Source organism: Nerophis ophidion, linkage group LG08, assembly GCF_033978795.1.
Source record: "Nerophis ophidion isolate RoL-2023_Sa linkage group LG08, RoL_Noph_v1.0, whole genome shotgun sequence".
In the NCBI taxonomy this organism is placed as follows: Eukaryota; Metazoa; Chordata; class Actinopteri; order Syngnathiformes; family Syngnathidae; genus Nerophis; species Nerophis ophidion.
The window spans coordinates 15,035,872-15,054,624 of record NC_084618.1 but is presented as its reverse complement, the minus strand read 5'-3'; the positions used below and the strand labels follow the sequence as shown (position 1 = coordinate 15,054,624).

The 18,753-nt window shown below is 40.4% G+C and overlaps 1 protein-coding gene across 1 annotated transcript; it reads left to right on the top strand.

Moving 5' to 3' along the window:
- Window positions 1-514: 514 nt before the first annotated feature.
- cops4 (COP9 constitutive photomorphogenic homolog subunit 4 (Arabidopsis)) lies at window positions 515-18,470 on the top strand. Its single transcript, XM_061907800.1, has 10 exons — window positions 515-658; window positions 3,654-3,733; window positions 3,830-3,981; window positions 4,049-4,152; window positions 4,222-4,375; window positions 13,090-13,240; window positions 13,305-13,475; window positions 13,539-13,654; window positions 13,720-13,804; window positions 17,768-18,470. The coding sequence occupies exons 1-10, from the start codon at window positions 585-587 to the stop codon at window positions 17,899-17,901; spliced, it is 1,221 nt and encodes a 406-aa protein (XP_061763784.1). The 5' UTR covers window positions 515-584; the 3' UTR covers window positions 17,902-18,470.
- Window positions 18,471-18,753: the final 283 nt, after the last annotated feature.

Here is an 18,753-nt window from a genome sequence, read left to right as displayed (position 1 = left end):
GTTTCAGAATAAAATTCAAATAAACAAATGTGTTTTTTGAAAATGAAACCGAAACAGATGATGGCCGTTTTGGTCATGAAAATTGCGCCAGAAAGACCAGATAATCATGGATCAACAAGCTTTATTCATTAACACCAAAATATTGTTTTCCTACAAGCAGGTAAAACCACGGTCCGGGCTTTATAATAGCAACTTCCGGTTCTGCTGTCGAAATATGTGAAAACATCTGTAGTCTGTTTTTATGTTTTTGATGACCGGTCATTTTAATTATATTTATATAAAATATATAATTGAATAAAATGATAATTTACTTTTGACAGTAAATGACAAGAACGTGTTGTTTTTCAATTATTTCAAAATAAAATTCCCCAACTAAACCTATGTTGTTTTTCTTCAATACTGATTCATAAAAATAAAAATGAGCAAAACATTATGCGAACCATTTTGCACTAATTCTGCTTCAGTATTCAGTAATTATCTTTCTTCGCCATTGCGATTGCTTGGTTGGCTCGTCTGACGTCACGTCCCTCACCGGAAGTCTTTATGCAGAGTCGCGGGTGTTGTTGACACCGGGAAGGGCGACCATGGCTACCGACGTGCGGCAAGAGCTCGCACAGCTCATGAACTCGAGTGGCTCCCACAAAGACCTGGCGGCCAAGTACGTGACGTTTACTACAAACCTTTTGTTGCGTCTTATGGGGAAAATTATCAGTTATTTCTCACCTGGAACGCATGGACGAGATGCTAAGCTAACGTGTGTAGCCCAGCTGGCCGTGTTCAAAGTGTGTCGGGAAATAACATGCGGGAAATAACACGCGGGGATATATCGTGGGGACTTAACCTTGTCACCACGGTTACCGAGCCACGCAAATGTCAGCATCTTTTTGCGTGATTTCCGGTTCAAAGTAGCTAGCAGCTACCGTTTAGCCAACCGTGGATTTGATTTAGTTCAATGTCAATCAATCAATCAATCAATGTTTATTTATATAGCCCTAAATCACTAGTGTCTCAAAGGGCTGCACAAACCACAAGGACATCCTCGGTAGAGCCCACATAAGGGCAAGGAAAACTGACACCCAGTGGGACGTCGGTGACAATGATGACTGTGAGAAACCTTGGAGAGGACTGCATATGTGTGTCTTTGGAGGTGGGAGGGGCTTATCCCCGGGTGCATGTCTTTGGAAGTGGGAGGGGCTTTCTCTTGACGGATTCCAAAAAGTCCCAGAATTCCAGGTTTTCCGGGACAATTTTTCCCCGTTCAAAATGAATTGGCCATTTTTTTCAAACTTCCACCATTCCCACATTTTTCCAGCTATTCAAAGCATTCCGCCTTCAACACATTCCGCTCATCCCGGACATTCAAACTAACACTTTCCCCAAGTCCCAAACCAAATTCTGTTTTTTTTCCTGGAAATTCAAACTCTTCAACATTCAAACCCTTCATTCAAACTGCTGTATTTCCTTGAATTGTCGCCGGGGCGCTAATTAATTTAAAACCTCTTCTCACTCCTGCGCTTACCAAAGGCATGCGGTAAAAGTAAGCATGCGCTAATTATTTTAAAACCTCTTCTCACTCCGGCTCTTACCAAAGGCATGCAGTAAAAATTTGAGTGTGATGTAAGGATACCATCATGAAAAGCACATTTTATAAAAAAAAACGTTATTATGGTCTTACCTTTACTTATAAATGAAGTCCATGTCAGCTCCTTCTGATCAAAAGCATCGATAACTTGTTTATAGAAGTCTTCCTTATCTTTCTTCAGTTTTAAAAGTCTCTTTGTCTCGATGGAGATCTTCCTTTATTACCTCATCCGGCACATATCACGTCACTCATTTCACTTCTTCTACAGCCGAGTAGTCGCAAAGAGGATCACTAGCGCCCTCTACCACCAGGTGGCGGGAGTCATTAAATGACCATATTTGACAGACGCAGCTACGGTATTGTGACAGTCTCAAGCCGTCGTCTCGCGGGTTCCCAGGACCACCAAGGAAGGACATGGCTTGAGCAGTTTGACTAATTATTTTAAAACCTCTTCTCACTCCGGCACTTACCAAAGGCATGCAGTAAAAATTTGAGTGTGATGTAAGGATACCATCATGAAAAGCACATTTAATAAAAAAACGTTATTATGGTCTTACCTTTACTTATAGATGAAGTCCATGCCAGCTGCTTCTGATCAAAAGCATCGATAACTTGTTTATAGAAGTCTTCCTTATCTTTCTTCAGTTTTAAAAGTCTCTCTGTCTCGATGGAGATCTTCCTTTATTACCTCATCCGGCACATATCACTTCACTCATTTCACTTCTTCTACAGCCGAGTAGTCGCAAAAAGGATCACTAGCGCCCTCTACCACCAGGTGGCGGGAGTCATTAAATGACTCATATTTGACACACGCAGCTATTGTGACGGTCTCAAGCTGTCGTCTCGCGGGTTCCCAGGACCACCAAGGAAGGACATGGCTTAAGCAGTTTGACTTTGTTTATTTTTCAATAAAACCTCAGTCCAGCTCGCTCGCCGTCTCCTCGCCGCCATTTTGGGCCGGGCTCTAACGTGCCCTGCCTGTCTTGCGGACTGTCGGCTCCACAGGTATATTAATAAAACATAGCTGCTTACTGTTCTTTTTAGCATACCAGTATTCAATAGCTTGGACCTTAAATCCTACTAAATGGCTCTTGATCTTCTTCCCTTTATGCAATTTCAAATTACCGGTATTGAAATCAGCCTCCTCCATTTCGAAAATGATGACAGGAGAAGTGTCACTGGTGACGTCACAAGTTTTACCAGGCGGTAATACTAAGCATGCGCTAATTATTTTGCGAAGCGAGTTTAACCCGGCAGTAATTCAAGGCAGGCGCATACTATATGCCCTGCGGCAATTCAAGGAAATACGGTGTATATATATATATATATATATATATATATATATATATATATATATATATATAATAAATACTTTGATTTCAGTGTTTATTTATTTACACACTCATAACTCATCTACTCATTGTTGAGTTAAGGGTTGAATTGTCCATCTTTGTTTTTCCAACCATATGCATGTACAGTAGATAGCAGTATTGTCCTGTTTAAGAGTGTCACAACATTGCTGTTTACGACAGACAAACTGCTTTACGGTAGTCGAAAACGTGACTGCTGTTGTGTGTTGTTACCGCGCTGGAAGGACGTTGATGAGACTGCCTAACAATAAACCCACATGAAAAACCAAGACCTCGCCCTCGATCATTCTACAGTTATAACGTCATTGGGCAGACATGCTGTTTATATTGTGGGAAAGCGGACGTGAAAACAGGCTGTCGACACGTCACTCGGGTCCGCATGGAGCTGGAGGGGGCGTGGCCTCCAGCTCCGCCTGAATTTCGGGAGAAAATTTGTCCCTGGGAGGCGCTGAATTTCGGGAGTCTCCCAGAGAATCCGGGAGGGTTGGCAAGTATGCCTTCACCTCATCCTGAACATTCAAACTAACACTTTCCCAAGTTCCTAACCAATTTCCAGTTTTTCCTGGAAATTCAACATTCAAACTTTTCCAACATTCAAACTATTCTTACATGCATCCATGAATAAATAATCCTGTTATTAATCGTGAATTAAATATCAATCTTGAGTCTTATTTTTGCCATGATGGTGTGATATCACCCAGGTATCGACAAATCCTGGAAAAGGCGGTCCAGTTCACAGATGCGGACCAACTGGAGTCCTTGAAGGCCTTTGTGGAAGCGAGTAAGCCCTGCTTTCATTCCGTTCCACCCTGACTTTGCACTTTGTCTTCACGGCAGTTAAGAGTAGAGTTTGCTTGTTTCCCCCCCGCATACTTAGTGGTGAATGAAAACGTGAGCCTGGTCATCTCCAGACAGCTGCTCACCGACTTCTGCACACATCTCCCCAACTTGCCGGACGCCACAGCCAAGGCGGTCTACCACTTCACCTTGGAGAAGATCCAGCCCAGGGTCATATCCTTCGAGGAACAAGTAAGGACTTTGTGCCCCCCCTCCCGCGCCGGATCCCGGTCAATGCCGTCTTCTTGTCCGTGTGCAGGTGGCGTCCATCAGACAGCACTTAGCCACCATTTACGAAAAGGAGGGCGACTGGAGGAACGCGGCCCAGGTTTTGGTGGGGATCCCCCTGGAGACGGGACAGAAGTACGCCACCTTTTCTTCTTTCCCCGCCCACCCGCCAGTCCGTCCTGGTCACTAAGCGTGTCTCCTCAGGCAGTACAACGTGGACTACAAGTTGGACACCTACCTGAAGATCGCCCGCCTCTACCTGGAGGACGACGACCCCGTGCAGGCCGAGGCCTACATCAACAGAGCCTCGCTGCTCCAGAACGAGTCCTCTAACGAGCAGCTGCAGATCCACTACAAGGTGAGGGCGGGGCTTCTTCAGCTTTCCGGCCTCGGGGCCCAACTTTTCCACTACATGCAGGCCCCGGGGCCCCCACTCAAACATTAACACTAAATTAATAATCTTGATGTTGACTTGAATCCTATTCAATAATTATATTTAGTTGTGATCAAAATTATTCGACCCCCACACAATGTTGGTGTTTTAGCAAGTTGGACATTTATTCCGTATTTTGTTCATAGTGAAGTGAAGTGAATTATATTTATATAGTGCTTTTCTCTAGTGACTCAAAGCGCTTTACATAGTGAAACCCAATATCTAAGTTACATTTAAACCAGTGCGGGTGGCACTGGGAGCAGGTGGGTAAAGTGTCTTGCCCAAGGACACAACGGCAGTGACTAGGATGGCGGAAGCGGGAATCGAACCTGCAACCCTCAAGTTGCTGGCACGGCTGCTCTACCAACCGAGCTACACCGCTTGATATAGTCATATCAAATAAAAATGTGTCAAATAGACAAATGCAACTTCAATTGTAACACAGTATTTTACAAAATAGCAAAAAAAGGAAATTTTTCTTAATATCTGATTGACAAAATGATTCAACCCCCTAGTTCCATGCATCTTTAGTGTGAATTATATTTATATAGCGCTTTTCTCTAGTGACTCAAAGCGCTTTTTACATAGTGAAACCCAATAACTAAGTTACATTTAAACCAGTGTGGGTGGCACTGGGAGCAGGTGGGCAAAGTGTCTTGCCCAAGGACACAACGGCAGTGACTAGGATGGCGGAAGCGGGAATCAAACCTGCAACCCTCAAGTTGCTGGCACGGCCGCTCTACCAACCGAGCTACACCGCTTGATATAGTCATATCAAATAAAGATGTGTCAAATAGACAAATGCAACTTCAATTCTAACACTGTATTTTAAGAAATAGCAAAAAAAGGACATTTTTCTTAATATCTGATTGACAAAATGATTCAACCCCCTAGTTCCATGCATCTTTAGTGTGAATTATATTTATATAGCGCTTTTCTCTAGTGACTCAAAGCGCTTTACATAGTGAAACCCAATATCTAAGTTACATTTAAACCAGTGCGGGTGGCACTAGGAGCAGGTGGGTAAAGTGTCTTGCCCAAGGACACAACGGCAGTAACTAGGATGTCGGAAGCGGGGATCGAACCTGCAACCCTCAAGTTGCTGGCACGGCCGCTCTACCAACCGAGCTATGCCGTTCTACTAATACTTAGTAGAACAGCCTTTGGCAGTAATGACATCCTTCAAAGGTGACACTTAAGCGGACACAAGCTTCTTGCAAGCATCTACAGCAGGGGCGCTCACTCTTTTTCTGCAGGCGAGCTACTTTTCAATTGACCAAGTCGAGGAGATCTACCTCATTCCTATTTATAATTTATATTTATTTATTTATGAAAGAGACCTTTTTGTTAACAAGTTAATGGTGTTTAATGATAATACAAGCATGTTTAACACACATAGATTCCTTTCTTTCATGAAGACAAGAATATAAGTTGGTGTATTACCTGATTCTGATGACTTGCATTGATTGGAATTAGACAGTGGTGCTGATAACGTCCGCATTTTCAAATGGAGGAAAAAAAAAAGTCCTCCTTTCTGTCTAATACCACATGAAAGTGGTTGGATTTGGCATCTCATTTGTCCAACTTGCATACTCGTTTTTAAACACTTTGTTATGAGAGTAGCATATGTGTGTGGCCCTTTAATGTCTGGCAGCAGGTGAGTGACGTCAGTGACTGTGCGGGTGGGCAAGCAAGTGAGAAAGCGGTCGCTGAGGGCGGGGGAGAAATACATTGGCATCAAACTCCGTCGCTTGCCAGCTTGTGCACGCTAGCTTTCTGAGACTCTTATTTTGTTAGCACAGGCAGGATGAAACAGGTCTTTTATGGTGAAGATAGGAACTGTGCTGTCGGCCTTTAGAGTTTTGACGGAAGGGACGGAGTCTCTAGAAATAAAATATGTTTCTCTGCGTCCGCCCTGTTAGTGATTTTTTTCTTAAATATGAGCTCGCAGCAGCCAGCGTCATCTCCCAAGATCCTCGGGTGCCGAGAATGTCAAACAACTGACGAAAGTGAAGTCTTGGTATGATTGATGATTGCTCATTTTTATGTCTATTTTTTAATGCCTGGCTTGAGATCGACTGACACACCCTCCGAGATCGACCAGTCGATCGCGATCGACGTAATGCCCACCCCTGATTTACAGGTATTTTAGCCCATTCCTCTTGGGCAAAGGCCTCCAGTTCATTCATATTCTTGGGCTTGCGTGCTGCAACTGCCTCCTTCAAGTCCCACCACAGCTTTTCTAGAAGATTTAGGTCTGGCGACTGTGAAGGCCACTCCAGAGTCTTCCAGCCCTTCTTCTGCAACCACTCTGATGTTGATTTGGAAGTATGCTTGGGACCCTTGTCCTGTTGGAAGGTCCAACGTCTCCCAAGCCTCAGCTTCCTCACTGACTTCATGACATTTGCTAGGAAATAGAATTCATAATGCCTTGAACGCGCTGGAGATTCCCGGTACCTGAGGCAGAAAAACAGCCCCAGAGCATGATTGACCCCCCCACCATGCTTAACAGTAGGCAAGGTGTTCTTCTCTTTGTAAGCTTCATTTTTTTCTCCTCCAGACATAACGTTGATTCATAGGCCCAAAGAGTTCCTGTTGTGTCTCATCACTCCATAGAACAGTTTCCCAAAACCTTTGGGGTTTGTCCAGATGATTTTTGGCATACTGGAGTCTATTTTCCTTGTGCCTGGTAGTCAGAAGTGGGGTGCGCCTGGGAGTTCTAGCACGGAGGCCTTCATCCCTTATTGTCTGGGACTAAACCTGCGTTCCCCCCTCTGCAATGTCTGTTGTAGTTCCTCAGCGGTTTTTCACCACTGTAGGCTTCAAATACTGGACAGCAGTTGCACACAGCATCCAGGTAGTGTTTCCACTTTGCCTTTAGCTTTAAACTTGCGAATTATGCTCCCAACTGTGTCTCTTGGAATGTGTAATGTCTTTGCCGTATCATTTCTTATGAAGAGAAATGACCGACTCTCTTGACTTCTTTGACCACTCCCTGGACTTCACCATGTTGCAAATACACCATTGACTATCTACAAGAAGCTGAGCGTCACAGTCTTTTTCAATCAGTTTATTTGTTGCTCGTTATGCTTCTAATCACATCTACAGGTGTTTTCAACACCTGATTGAAAAGACCTTATTCAAATTCTGTTCTTAAGAGTTATGATTTTCAAAGGGTTGAATCATTTTGTCAATGAGATATAAAGTAAAATGTCATTTTTTGGTATTTTGTAAAATACAGTGTTTCAATTGAAGTTGCATTTGTCTATTTGACACATCTTTATTTGATATGACTATGAACAAAATACGGAATAAATGTCCAACTTGCTAAAACACCCAAATTGTGTCGGGGTTGAATAATTTTGACTGTATTATTATTTTTTGTGTGACACCTAGAGAACACAATAGTTTATCAAGTTAAGCTCATGGCCCAGTAAGTTGAATGATGCGGACACGCTTGTTACTGGAGACTTTGTTTGTGTCGGTAATATGCCACCGCAACATTGTTCAACGATTGTTACCTACGTCCAGCTTGTGTGCTTAGCTGTTGTGTAGCTGCTATTTATGAGTTATTTAGTTTGAATTGCCTGGAATACACTTTTGCTGTCTTTAAATTGAAGCAAAGTGATAAAAGTTTAGATAAAATTAAAATTAAAATAGTGCTGCGGAGGGCAAAGGAATGGTTGACAAAAAAAAATATATATATAAATAAAATAAAGTGAAGTGAATTATATTTATATAGCGCTTTTCTCTAGTGACTCAAAGCGCTTTACATAGTGAAACCCAATATCTAAGTTACATTTAAACAAGTGTGGGTGGCACTGGGAGCAGGTGGGTAAAGTGTCTTGCCCAAGGACACAACGGCAGTAACTAGGATGGCGGAAGCGGGAATCGAACCTGCAACCCTCAAGTTGCTGGCACGGCCACTCTACAAGTGCTGCTGAGAGCAAATAAATTGTTGTTTAAAAAGAATAAATAAATACAACTTAAAAAAAACATGAGTGCAGCAGAGAGTGAATACATGTTTCATAGACAACTATAAATAAATTAAAAAAATTGAAAATGTAAATAAAATAAATGAGGCAACACGTTTTAGCACATTTTCACCATTTTGTGTGCAAAAGTAAAAAAGTTGGAAGTACCAGAGGACTCCAAACTACTCACTCGCGAGACTACATAAGATTAAAAAGCGGTCTGGAAAACGTAAGTTACTCGGGTCATTGATTGTGAATGACAGTAGCACAGCATTTACTAATACCACCAAATCCAAACAACCTTCCCAAGTAATGGTGCGGGGGGGAAAAAATAAAGTGCAAGCAACACAAAAAGTCATCACACACAACACAACCTGCTCACTGAACCTTGTGCGTGTTATAAAAGAGGAAGACATTTTAAAATGACACCCATTCAAAACCCTTGCAAAGCATGATGGGAAAAAGGTCAAACCCTATCCACGCTTATCATGTTGCTTGATATTTCTGACCCAATACAGAACTTTAAAAACCTCTTAAGGCCCAAGCTGTTTGTTTACATGCTTGTTTTTTTATTTCTCTTTGCTATTTGGGATTATTGGACCCTAATTAGAATAACAACTAAGAATCATCCTGTGATATGATGTACTTAGTCCATAAGTACACAAACGTGTACTTCATGTGTAGTGACATGCTCATTCTTATTTTTACACTTTTTTCTCCCCCAAATTTCATTGCATGTTATACTCTTCTGACACCACCAGATGGCAGTATAAGTGTCCACATAAGTGGCCGTAAGACCCCAATTCAGTAGTGGGCACAATTTTGGAAATAAGAGCTACAAATGATTCCCGGGCGCGGCACTGCTGCTGCCCACTGGGGAGGGGTCAAATGCAGAGGTCACATTTCACCGCACCTAGTGTGTGTGTGTGTATGTGTGTGTGTGAGACAATCCTTGCTACTTTAACTTGAACTTCAAAAGGTGCTGTCCACGTATGTGGCCACTAAGCCTTTAAACCAGGGGTCACCAACGCGGTGCCCGCGGGCACCAGGTCGCCCATAAGGACCAGATGAGTCGCCCGCTGGCCTGTTTTAAAAATAGCTCAAATAGCAGCACTTACCAGTGAGCTGCTTCTATTTTTTACATTTTTATTTATTACCCCCGTGACCCCAAAAGGGAATAAGTGGTAGAAAATCGATGGATGGAGGGTATTTATTTACTAGCAATCTTTCTCTGATCGCCATTTTTAATTCTAAGAGAGACAAAACTCAAATAGAATTTGAAAATCCCCAAAAATATTTTAAAGACTTGGTCTTCACTTATTTAAATAAATTCATTTATTTTTTTACTTTGCTTCTTATAACTTTCAGAAAGACAATTTTAGAGAAAAAATACAACCTTAAAAATGATTTTAGGATTTTTAAACACATATACCTTTTTACCTTTTAAATTCCTTCCTCTTCTTTCCCGACAATTTAGATAAATGTTCAAGTAATTTTTTTTTTTTTATTGTAAAGAATAATAAATACATTTTAATTTAATTCGACGAAGAATATTTGTGAAATATTTCATCAAACTTATGATTAAAATTCAAAAAAGATTATTCTGGCAAATCTAAAAAATCTCTAGAATCAAATTTAAATCTTATTTCAAAGTCTAATGAATTTCTTTTAAAATTTTTGTTCTGGAAAATGTAGAAGAAATAATGAATTGTCTTTTTTAGAAGTATAGCTTGGTCCAATTTGTTATATATTCTAACAAGGTGCGGATTGGATTTTAACCTATTTAAAACACGGCCTGCGATGAGGTGGCGACTTGTCCAGGGTGTACCCCGCCTTCCACCCGATTGTAGCTGAGATAGGCGCCAGCGCCCCCCGCGACCCCAAAAGGGAATAAGCGGTAGAAAATGGATGGATGGATGGATAAAACATGTCATCAAAATTCTAAAATTAATCTTAATCAGGAAAAATTACTAATGATGTTCCATAAATTATTTTGTACATTTTTTCAAAAAGATTCGAATTAGCTAGTTTTTCTCTTCTTTTTTTCGGTTGAATTTTGAATTTTAAAGAGTCGAAATTGAAGATAAACTATGTTTCAAAATTAAATTTTCTTTTTTTTCCCTGTTTTCTCCTCTTTTAAACCGTTCAATTAAGTTTTTTTTCATCATTTATTCTCTACAAAAAATCTGTAAAAGGAAAAAAAATACACGACGGAATGACAGACAGAAATAACCATTTTTTTTATATATATCCATCCATCCATCCATCCATCCATCTTCTTCCGCTTATCTGAGGTCGGGTCGCGGGGGCAACAGCCTAAGCAGGGAAACCCAGACTTCCCTCTCCCCAGCCACTTCGTCTAGCTCTTCCCGGGGGATCCCAAGGCGTTCCCAGGCCAGCCGGGAGACATAATCTTCCCAACGTGTCCTGGGTCTTCCCCGTGGCCTCCTACCGGTTGGACGTGCCCTAAACACCTCCCTAGGTGTTTTTATATATATATATATATATATATAGATTTATTTATTAAAGGTAAATTGAGCAAATTGGCTTTTTCTGGCAATTTAATCAATCAATCAATCAATGTTTACTTATATAGCCCTAAATCACTAGTGTCTCAAAGGGCTGCACAAACCACTACGACATCCTCGGTAGGCCCACATAAGGGCAAGGAAAACTCACACCCAGTGGGACGTCGGTGACAATGATGACTATGAGAACCTTGGAGAGGAGGAAAGCAATGGATGTCGAGCGGGTCTAACATGATACTGTGAAAGTTCAATCCATAATGGATCCAACACAGTCGCAAGAGTCCAGTCCAAAGCGTATCCAACACAGCAGCGAGAGTCCCGTTCACAGCGGAGCCAGCAGGAAACCATCCCAAGCGGAGGCGGATCAGCAGCCCAGAGATGTCCCCAGCCGATACACAGGCGAGCAGTACATGGCCACCGGATTTGACCGGACCCCCTCCACAAGGGAGAGTGGGACATAGGAGAAAAAGAAAAGAAACGGCAGATCAACTGGTCTAAAAAGGGAGTCCATTTAAAGGCTAGAGTATACAAATGAGTTTTAAGGTGAGACTTAAATGCTTCTACTGAGGTGGCATCTCAAACTTTTACCGGGAGGGAATTCCAGAGTACTGGAGCCCGAAATGAAAACGCTCTATAGCCCGCAGACTTTTTTTGGGCTTTGGGAATCACTAATAAGCCGGAGTCCTTTGAACGCAGATTTCTTGCCGGGACATATGGTACAATACAATCGGCAAGATAGGATGGAGCTAGACCGTGTAGTATTTTATACGTAATTAGTAAAACCTTAAAGTCACATCTTAAGTGCACAGGAAGCCAGTGCAGGTGAGCCAGTACAGGCGTAATGTGATCAAACTTTCTTGTTCTTGTCAAAAGTCTAGCAGCCGCATTTTGTACCAACTGTAATCTTTTAATGCTAGACATGGGGAGACCCGAAAATAATATGTCACAGTAATCGAGACGAGACGTAACAAACGCATGGATAATGATCTCGGCGTCTTTAGTAGACAGAATGGAGCAAATTTTAGCGATATTACGGAGATGAAAGAAGGCCGTTTTAGTAACGCTTTTAATGTGTGACTCAAAGGAGAGAGTTGGGTCGAAGATAATACCCAGATTTTTTACCGAGTCACCTTGTTTTAGTATTTGGTTGTCAAATGTTAAAGTTGTATTATTAAATAGAGGTCGGTGTCTAGCAGGACCGATAATCAGCATTTCCGTTTTTTTGGCGTTAAGTTGCAAAAAGTTAGCGGACATCCATTGTTTAATTTCATTAAGACACGCTTCCAACTGACTACAGTCCGGCGTGTTGGTCAGATTTCTTGCCGGTACATATGATACAATACAATCGGCAAGATAGGCTGGAGCTAGACCGTGTAGTATTTTATACGTAATTAGTAAAACCTTAAAGTCACATCTTAAGTGCACAGGAAGCCAGTGCAGGTGAGCCAGTACAGGCGTAATGTGATCAAACTTTCTTGTTCTTGTCAAAAGTCTAGCAGCCGCATTTTGTACCAACTGTAATCTTTTAATGCTAGACATGGGGAGACCCGAAAATAATACGTTACAGTAATCGAGGCAAGACGTAACAAACGCATGGATAATGATCTCGGCGTCTTTAGTGGACAAAATGGAGCGAATTTTAGCGATATTACGGAGATGAAAGAAGGCCGTTTTGGTAACGCTTTTAATGTGTGACTCAAAGGAGAGAGTTGGGTCGAAGATAATACCCAGATTTTTTACCGAGTCACCTTGTTTTATTATTTGGTTGTCAAATGTTAAAGTTGTATTATTAAATAGAGGTCGGTGTCTAGCAGGACCGATAATCAACATTTCCGTTTTTTTGGCGTTAAGTTGCAAAAAGTTAGCGGACATCCATTGTTTAATTTCATTCAACAGTCCGGCGTGTTGGTCAGATTTCTTGCAGGGACATATGGTACAATACAATCGGCAAGATGGGATGGAGCTAGACCGTGTAGTATTTTAAAATTTAAGTGTGTATCAAACTGGTAGCCCTTCACATGAATCAGTACCCAAGAAGTAGCTCTTGGTTTCCAAAAAGGTTGCTGACCCCTGCTTTAGAGGTTTTAAGGAGTGGCAATGTTGGTGTTTGAAGGGTAATTGCCGTCCTCCTCCTCAGGTTTGCTACGCCAGAGTCCTGGACTTCCGCAGGAAGTTCATCGAGGCGGCGCAGCGGTACAACGAGCTGTCCTACAAGTCCATCGTCCACGAGAGCGAGCGCCTGGAGGCCCTCAAGCACGCGCTCAACTGCACCATCTTGGCGTCGGCAGGTAGGACGCCAAACGCCCGGCCTCGCCCGGCGCCAGCCAGACCCTGACTGTGCGGGTGTTGCAGGCCAGCAGCGTTCCCGCATGCTGGCCACGCTCTTCAAGGACGAGCGCTGCCAGCAGCTGGCGGCCTACGGCATCCTGGAGAAGATGTACCTGGACCGCATCATCAGGGGCAACCAGCTGCAGGAGTTTGCCGCCATGCTCATGCCGCACCAGAAGGCCACCACGGCGGACGGTCAGCTGGCCGGATCCCGGGCGGAGGAAAGTCCTAAAGCTTAACTTGTGCTTCCGGCCTCAGGCTCCAGCATCCTGGACCGCGCCGTCATCGAACACAACCTGCTGTCGGCCAGCAAGCTCTACAACAACATCACCTTCGAGGAGCTGGGGGCGCTGCTGGAGATCCCGCCAGCTAAGGCCAGCACCTCCTCCATCTTTCTGCACGCCCTTGATGTGCCGCTGCTCACGTCTTTCTGCTGCAGGCGGAGAAGATCGCCTCGCAGATGATCACCGAGGGGCGCATGAACGGCTTCATCGACCAGATCGACGGCATCGTGCACTTTGAAAGTGAGTCCGCTTCGAGATAGGAGGAGTTCAATGCTCGCTCTCTGGTAACCTAGCAACGCAGGAAGTTGACACTGTCACACGCTGACAGCCAATCAGGTGACAGTATCAACTATCATGTCTGGTTGCACCTTATGGTTGTCGGGCGGAGAGCAAAGGAGTTCTTCATGCAAAAAAGTAGAAAGAAAGAAAGAAATACAATTTTAAAATATGCAAAAAAAAACTTGAGTGCTGCTTAGTGCAAAGAATTGAAAAAAAAAAAATTAAATAAATAATTAAAAATGAGTGTTGCTGAGAGCGGATAAATTGTCCATAAAAAGCAACAAATAAATAAAACAGAAAAAAAAAATAGAGTGCTGTAGAGGGCAAAACAATGTTGTTCCCAAAAATTATAACAAAATAAAATATATAATATATATATATTTTATTATTATTGTTTTAAAATAAAATAAAAAATCTGCAATGGGGTAGCGACTTGTCCAGGGTGTACACCGCCTTCCGCCTGATTGTAGCTGAGATAGGCACCAGCACCCCCCGCCACCCCAAAAGGGAATAAGCGGTAGGAAATGGATGGATAAAATAAAAAATATATAAATAAATTAAAAAATGTAATAAGTGCTGCTCGGAGCAAAAAAATTGTTGATTAAAAAATATAAATTAAAATGTTAAAATGAGTGCTGCTGAAAGCAAATTGTTGTTTGGGAACAATACATAAAACTGTAAAAAAATGAATAAAACATGATTGCTGCAGAGAGCGAACGCATTTTTTAATAGGGAACTATAAATAGATACTATTTGAAAATGTGAATAAAAAAATGAGAGCTGCTGAGTGCGAATAATTTGTTGATAAGTAATTAAAAATGAGTGTTGCTGAGAGCGAATAAATTGTCTATGAAAAGCAACAAATAAATACAACAGGGGAAAAAACAGTGCTGCAGACGGGAAAGAAATTGTTGATAAAAATAAAAAAAAATAAAACTTTTTTTTTTTTTTAAATAATTGCTGCTGAGAGCAAATTGATTAAAAACAATACATGAATAAGACTGTTAAAAATAAATTAAAACGAGTGCTGCAGAGAGCGAATACATTTTTCATAGGCAACTATAAATAAATACAATTTTAAAATGTAAATAAAAAATGAGTGTTGCTTAGTGTAAATGATTTGCTGATAAACAGCAATACATGAAAAATTAAAAATGAGTGTTGCCGAGAGTGAATAAAATGTCCATGAAAAGCAATAAATAAATAAAACAGAAAACGAAAGAAAAAAAACGAGTGCTTGCAGAGGGCAAAGGAATTGTTGGTAAAAAATGTTTTTTAAATTAAATTCAATAAGAATAAATAAAACATTTTTTTAAATAAGTACTGCTGAGAACAAAGAAATTATTGATTAACAATACATAAATAAAACTGTAAAAAATGAATTAAAACATGAGTGCTGCAGAGAGCGAATACATTTTTCACAGACAACTGTGAATTAATACAATTTTAAAATGTAAATTTTAAAAAATTAGTGTAGCTGAGAGCAAATAATTTGTCCATAAAAAACAACAAATAAATAAAATTGTAAAAAATAAAATAAAAAATTAGTGCTGGAGAGAGCATATGCATTTTTCATAAAAATATATATATAAATATATGTATGCATATATATATATATATATATATATATATATATATATATATATATATATATATATATATATATATGTGTGTATATACATGTATGTGTGTAGTGTGTGGATGTACAGTATGTAATGTATGTAGTGTGTGTATACATGTATGTTATGTGTGTATGTACAGTATGTAATGTATGTATGTTATGTGTGTAGTGTGTGTATACATGTATGTGTGTAGTGTGTGTATGTAATGTATGCATGTTATGTGTGTAGTGTATATGTACATGTATGTTATGTGTGTAGTGTGTGTATACATGTCTGTGTGTATACATGTATGTTATGTGTGTAGTGTGTGTATACATGTATGTTATGTGTGTAAGGTATATGTACATGTATGTTATGTGTGTATACATGTATGTTATGTGTGTAGTGTGTGTATACATGTATGTGTGTAGTGTGTGTATGTATAGTATGTAATGTATGCATGTTATGTATGTAGTGTATATGTACATGTATGTTATGTGTTTAGTGTGTGTATACATGTATGTTATGTGTGTAGTGTACATGTACGTGTGTAGTGTGTGTATACATGTATGTGTGTAGTGTATATGTACATGTATGTTATGTGTGTAGTGTGTGTATACATGTATGTTATGTGTGTAGTGTGTGTATACATGTATGTTATGTGTGTAGTGTGTGTATACATGTATGTGTGTAGTGTATATGTACATGTATGTTATGTGTGTAGTGTGTGTATACATGTATGTTATGTGTGTAGTGTGTGTATACATGTATGTTATGTGTGTAGTGTGTGTATACATGTATGTTATGTGTGTAGTGTGTGTATACATGTATGTTGTGTGTAGTGTGTGTATACATGTATGTTATGTGTGTAGTGTGTGTATACATGTATGTGTGTAGTGTGTGTATACATGTATGTTATGTGTGTAGTGTGTATATACATGTATGTTATGTGTGTAGTGTGTATATACATGTATGTTATGTGTGTAGTGTGTGTATACATGTATGTTATGTGTGTAGTGTATCTGTACATGTATGTTATGTGTGTAGTGTGTGTATACATGTCTCTGTGTATACATGTATGTTATGTGTGTAGTGTGTGTATACATGTATGTTATGTGTGTAGTGTGTGTATTTGTACATGTATGTTATGTGTGTAGTGTGTGTATACATGTATGTTATGTGTAGTGTGTGTATACATGTATGTTATGTGTGTAGTATGTGTATACATGTATGTTATGTGTGTAGCGTATATGTACATGTATGTTATGTGTGTAGTGTGTGTATACATGTATGTTATGTGTAGTGTGGGTATACATGTATGTTATATGTGTAGTGTGTGTATACATATCTGTGTGTATACATGTATGTTATGTGTGTAGTGTGTGTATACATGTATGTGTGTAGTGTGTGTATACATGTATGTTATGTGTGTAGTGTGTGTATTTGTACATGTATGTTATGTGTGTAGTGTGTGTATACATGTATGTTATGTGTAGTGTGTGTATACATGTATGTTATGTGTGTAGCGTATATGTACATGTATGTTATGTGTGTAGTGTGTGTATACATGTATGTTGTGTGTAGTGTGTGTATACATGTATGTTATGTGTAGTGTGTGTATACATGTATGTTATGTGTGTAGCGTATATGTACATGTATGTTGTGTGTAGTGTGTGTATACATGTATGTTGTGTGTAGTGTGTGTATACATGTATGTTATGTGTGTAGTGTGTGTATACATGTATGTTATGTGTGTAGTGTGTGTATACATGTATGTTATGTGTGTAGTGTGTGTATACATGTATGTTGTGTGTAGTGTGTGTATACATGTATGTGTGTAGTGTGTGTATACATGTATGTTATGTGTAGTGTGTGTATACATGTATGTTATGTGTGTAGTGTATATGTACATGTATGTTATGTGTGTAGTGTGTGTATACATGTATGTTATGTGTGTAGTGTGTGTATACATGTATGTTATGTGTGTAGTGTATATGTACATGTATGTTATGTGTGTAGTGTGTGTAGTGTGTGTATACATGTATGTTGTGTGTAGTGTGTGTATACATGTATGTTATGTGTGTAGTGTATATGTACATGTATGTTATGTGTGTAGTGTGTGTATACATGTATGTTATGTGTGTAGTGTGTGTATACATGTATGTTATGTGTGTAGTGTGTGTATACATGTATGTTATGTGTGTAGTGTGTGTATACATGTATGTTATGTGTGTAGTGTGTGTATACATGTATGTTATGTGTGTAGTGTGTGTACGTGGCCAGCAGGGGTCTCTGTGGTGCTAAAAGTGTGACTCTGGTCTAGCCCGTGAGCCGCTGCCCACCTGGGACAAGCAGATCCAGTCTCTGTGTTTCCAAGTCAACAACCTCCTGGAGAAGATCAGACAGGCGGCTCCTGAGTGGGCGGCCCAGGCCTTGGAGTCCCAGATGACTCAGTGACATCACTTCCTGCTCAGAGGACTCATTGAAACCTGGTCATGTGACCTCCTCAGCTTCATCTGGCTGGTCATGTGACCTCACCTTCATCTGGCTGGTCATGTGACCTCCTCACCTTTACCTGGCTGGTCATGTGACCTCACCTTTACCTGGCTGGTCATGTGACCTCACCTTTACCTGGCTGGTCATGTGACCTCACCTTCATCTGCCTGGTAATGTGATCTCACCTTTATCTGGCTGGTCATGTGACCTCCTCACCTTTATTTACCACCTGTGTCATAAGTGCCACCAAACCCGCACTTCGGATTAAAAGTAGGAAGTAGTCGCTGGACATTCACTCCTTTATAAGTCTTTGTTTTTGGTTTCTGCGGTTAGAAGGAACCATTGGCAGCTCATTGTCCAGCACAGCTCTTTTTTCACCCAACTTTATTTGTATTTGAATTGTTATTTTAATTTTTTAGCAGCAACGAGATCTGGTAAAAACCAGTACTGAGTATTCAAACATGCAAAAAGACCAAGAGCAGACGTTTAAATAAAGGTCGGGGATCATGTCAGTCCAGCACTGCTCTTCAGCAAGTCTAACAAGAGTTTTTGGTTTTTAATAGTTCCTGTTTCAAGTAACCTAATGTACAGAAGTAGCATTTTCATAAACATCCATGGTGGTCTGAACCAATTTTAATGTACATACAATGTTAGCATGCTAACATTAGCATGAAAACTGATAAATTAGCATCATTTTAATATTTTACCAAGTATCAAAATCCAAGATTTTTAATTTTAAAGATACAACCAGACACATAATTGGCTCAACTGCTAGCTGGAAATGTTAGCATGCTAACGCTAATGTCTCGCCAA

Bases quoted from the DNA above. Each gene is read 5' to 3' on its own strand.
- cops4 (XM_061907800.1), top strand. From the start codon at position 585: ATGGCTACCGACGTGCGGCAAGAGCTCGCACAGCTCATGAACTCGAGT. The intron at 4,376-13,089 runs GTGAGGGCGGGG...CCTCCTCCTCAG, and splicing joins AGCTGCAGATCCACTACAAG to GTTTGCTACGCCAGAGTCCT. The intron at 13,476-13,538 runs GTCAGCTGGCCG...TTCCGGCCTCAG, and splicing joins GAAGGCCACCACGGCGGACG to GCTCCAGCATCCTGGACCGC.